Source organism: Protomyctophum parallelum, assembly GCF_964188405.1.
Source record: "Protomyctophum parallelum genome assembly, chromosome: 4".
Taxonomy (NCBI): domain Eukaryota; kingdom Metazoa; phylum Chordata; class Actinopteri; order Myctophiformes; family Myctophidae; genus Protomyctophum; species Protomyctophum parallelum.
Genome location: NC_139700.1, coordinates 20,634,519 through 20,637,485, shown reverse-complemented (window position 1 = coordinate 20,637,485; position 2,967 = coordinate 20,634,519). Strand labels below are relative to the sequence as shown.

At 44.2% G+C, this 2,967-nt stretch overlaps 1 protein-coding gene across 1 annotated transcript; it reads right to left on the bottom strand.

The window, feature by feature from the left end:
* Positions 1–782: 782 nt before the first annotated feature.
* On the bottom strand, positions 783–2,426 carry c2cd4a (C2 calcium dependent domain containing 4A; the record flags this gene model as incomplete). Its single annotated transcript, XM_083762719.1, has 2 exons — positions 2,293–2,426; positions 783–2,141 (listed from the first exon to the last, which is right to left on the bottom strand). The coding sequence occupies exon 2, from the start codon at positions 2,112–2,114 to the stop codon at positions 783–785; it is 1,332 nt and encodes a 443-aa protein (XP_083618845.1). The 5' UTR covers positions 2,115–2,141; positions 2,293–2,426.
* Positions 2,427–2,967: the final 541 nt, after the last annotated feature.

The window sequence follows — 2,967 nt, the reverse complement described above, 5'->3', positions numbered from 1 at the left end:
GTGTGGCACTATCAGGTTAATTGCTATTTCTATTTACTGAATAAACTGAATAGGAATCTACTGGGGTGAAACCGTCTCTTTGAGGTTTCTGGTTTCTTGGTGTATTTTTAATTAGTTGAAAGGTCAGAAGGAATAGGCAGGCTTATGTCTAATGTATGCTTCGTTGTACGACGGCGTCGCACACTGAACAGATCCACACACCTGCAAAGCGTTGCATCTGCAATGCATTATGAGCTTGTAGAATGTAGATAGATACCTTCTAATGATGAAGTATAAATCGGGCTTCGGGAGAAATATGGAAATAAGAGATGGAGAATGTCTCATGCCAGTTAATGAGGTGGCCATGTTGATGTCTAATGATCATCAGACTGCAGAGGAAACTGAGGTAATCATTTGTCATCCACAGAACTATCTGCTAATATGTATGAGAGGCAAGAAGGAGGTAATGAGATTTAAATCGTTTTTGTGGTATTGACGAGGTCAATATTTCAATTTTCTTCTTTTCTTTCTGTATATTGCCTATTATATATATATATATATATTATTATTATTATTATTATTATTATTAAATACATTTTAGCAAATCATTTCTGACTGCATTGCATAAATAGTTATTACAAAATACAATGATATCAGCCACATTGTAAAAAGGAAATAAAGTAGGAAAGACTGACAAACTATATACATTTTGTTCATTTATTTTATATAAAATTGTGGTTTACAGTACAAAATTAAAATAAATATTTCAACATAGAAATGAATAAATAAGGAAGTGCTCTGGTTTAATACATTATGATGCTAGAGAGAGGCAAATCACATTCACCCAGAATACAGTCTCTTTTCATTGTGGACATTTTGTTCACTACTTTAAAGCGAAGAGAGCACTGGTAGATGTCTCCTTCAGATATACTATCGAAGAAGAAATCCTCATTAAAGATGGGATTACGACTCTTCCTGATGACCGTGCTGCGTTGCTTCTGGACCTTTCCCGGAATCAAGGAGATGCTGATGCTGCAGTTGATGCTTTTGGAGTCCACAGAACGTGCATAGAGCCCCTCTGCATTTATCAAGCGAACCCGTAACCTTTGATTGTCGGGACAGTACTCTGCCGAGAGGCGCAGGCTGCCGTCTTTCCCAATTGGTACCATAGTCTCCTTCATTACCCGCTCCCTGTTCAGAGTCAAGTCCAAGGGGAAGAAGGTGGGTGGCACCAGGCCAAAGCTGTTGGGCAGGCCCCCCACCACCACGCCGTCAGATGACCTTCTCATCACATTGGGGCTGTTATCCGTGGAGCTGCTTTCGTCGGTGGACAGGGAGTTGTTCCTCACCACTGTTGGCTTCCTCACATTCCTGGACAGCAGGCGTTCCTGGCTCAGTGCTTTGAAGAGGGAGGGCTCGGCCGGGCACCTGCTCAGCAGTGGCGAGCTGAATGGCGAGGACTCTGTGGAAGATGTGGTGTCACTATCCATTGTGACCTGCCTGTTCATCGAGTAGAACCTCGGGGACAGCCTGGAGGTCAGGCTGTTGAGGCTGAAGGAGGAGGGTGAGGTGGATCGAGGCACTTTGGAGCACGTGCTGGACCTGGTCCGAGACAAGAGGAGGGGGATGGAGCCTGGTTCCGTATGGAAGAGAGACTCCTTCCTCCTGGTGTGGGGGCTTTCCAATAAGGTGCAAAATCCGTAGCAGGTCTGTGCTTTGGCCATGTGTGGAAGTGATAAGGCTGCCTGGCTGTGGGGGTCTGCATTCGTGGTCTCCTCATCACTACCGTCATCATAGGGGCTGTCGTCTACACTCTCCACCTGGATGATGTGTGGGCTGTGGAGCTCATTCCACAATATCTCCCCTTTGGGGGTGGCCCTCTCGCAGGGAGACACCCTGAAGATGGGGGCTCTGTGCTCTGTGTTCTTGGCCTCTTGCAGAGATGTAATGTTGGGAGGGATGCAGAACTCTGGGATGGTGTCGGGGGTGATGACATTAGGGCAGAGGGAGCTCCTCTTGGCTTTGTCTGATTTCTCCCCGAACATGAAGTCACCAAGTCTAAAGCTGTACTCGGTCGAGGGTAGAGGCAGGTTGGTTCTCTCCACCGACACACGGATTTTGTCCACCACCCACATGGGTCCTCCAACAGAGATTTACTGTAACTGTCCAAAAACAAAAAGGATATGCTTGTTATATGTACTGCTCTATGTTCCTAACAATAAGATATTATTTAAAAGCAAGTATCTATTTACACCACTTGAAAACCACGTTTAAACGACCTCCTGTAGCTATTATGTTGAGAGTTATGCTTACCATGAATTGAAATCCAGGCTTATCCACAAGACTAGAATCTCGTACAGGATTTTCAGATAACTGAGGGTAAATGTGTGGGGTCTTGATATCTCTGTGGCTCTCCTGACAGAAGGCAGCGTCCTTATCAAGACCAGCTCATACGTGGGCATCTGAGAGGCTGAGGCGGTTTAAATAAGGCTGACACCACGGGTCTAACACACTCCCCTCCTGCTCCGACAGGATCCTCCCTCTTTCCTTTCCCACTTGTTCCCATGGCAATATTGTATACAAGCTGCAACAGAGCACAATGCTCCCACATGTAAGGCTCAACAAGTTAAACATAGGCCTACTCCTTTGAGAGTGAACAGTCATTAACCAAAGGAAAGATTTTGGTTTGTTTTTCCACATATGTAAATGAGATGATGTGTGTGACCTTGGTTTGTGAACATAAACAATGTGAAATGATAACAGTTTGTGCATGCTGGGACAAATTTAGAGCACTTGAACGGCTTTAACCTTTACTTTTTGGAGATAAACCTGAGCTATAGTTTGGTCAACATTATCTCATCAATTTGTTACTACGCAATGACAATTATTCCTCATAAAACATTACTTGTTTGCTTGGCTTTTGCTGCCATTAGAATTGCACTTAGTGAAGTTAAGCTTATTGAACATACACAAGTCACGTGTAAGGAT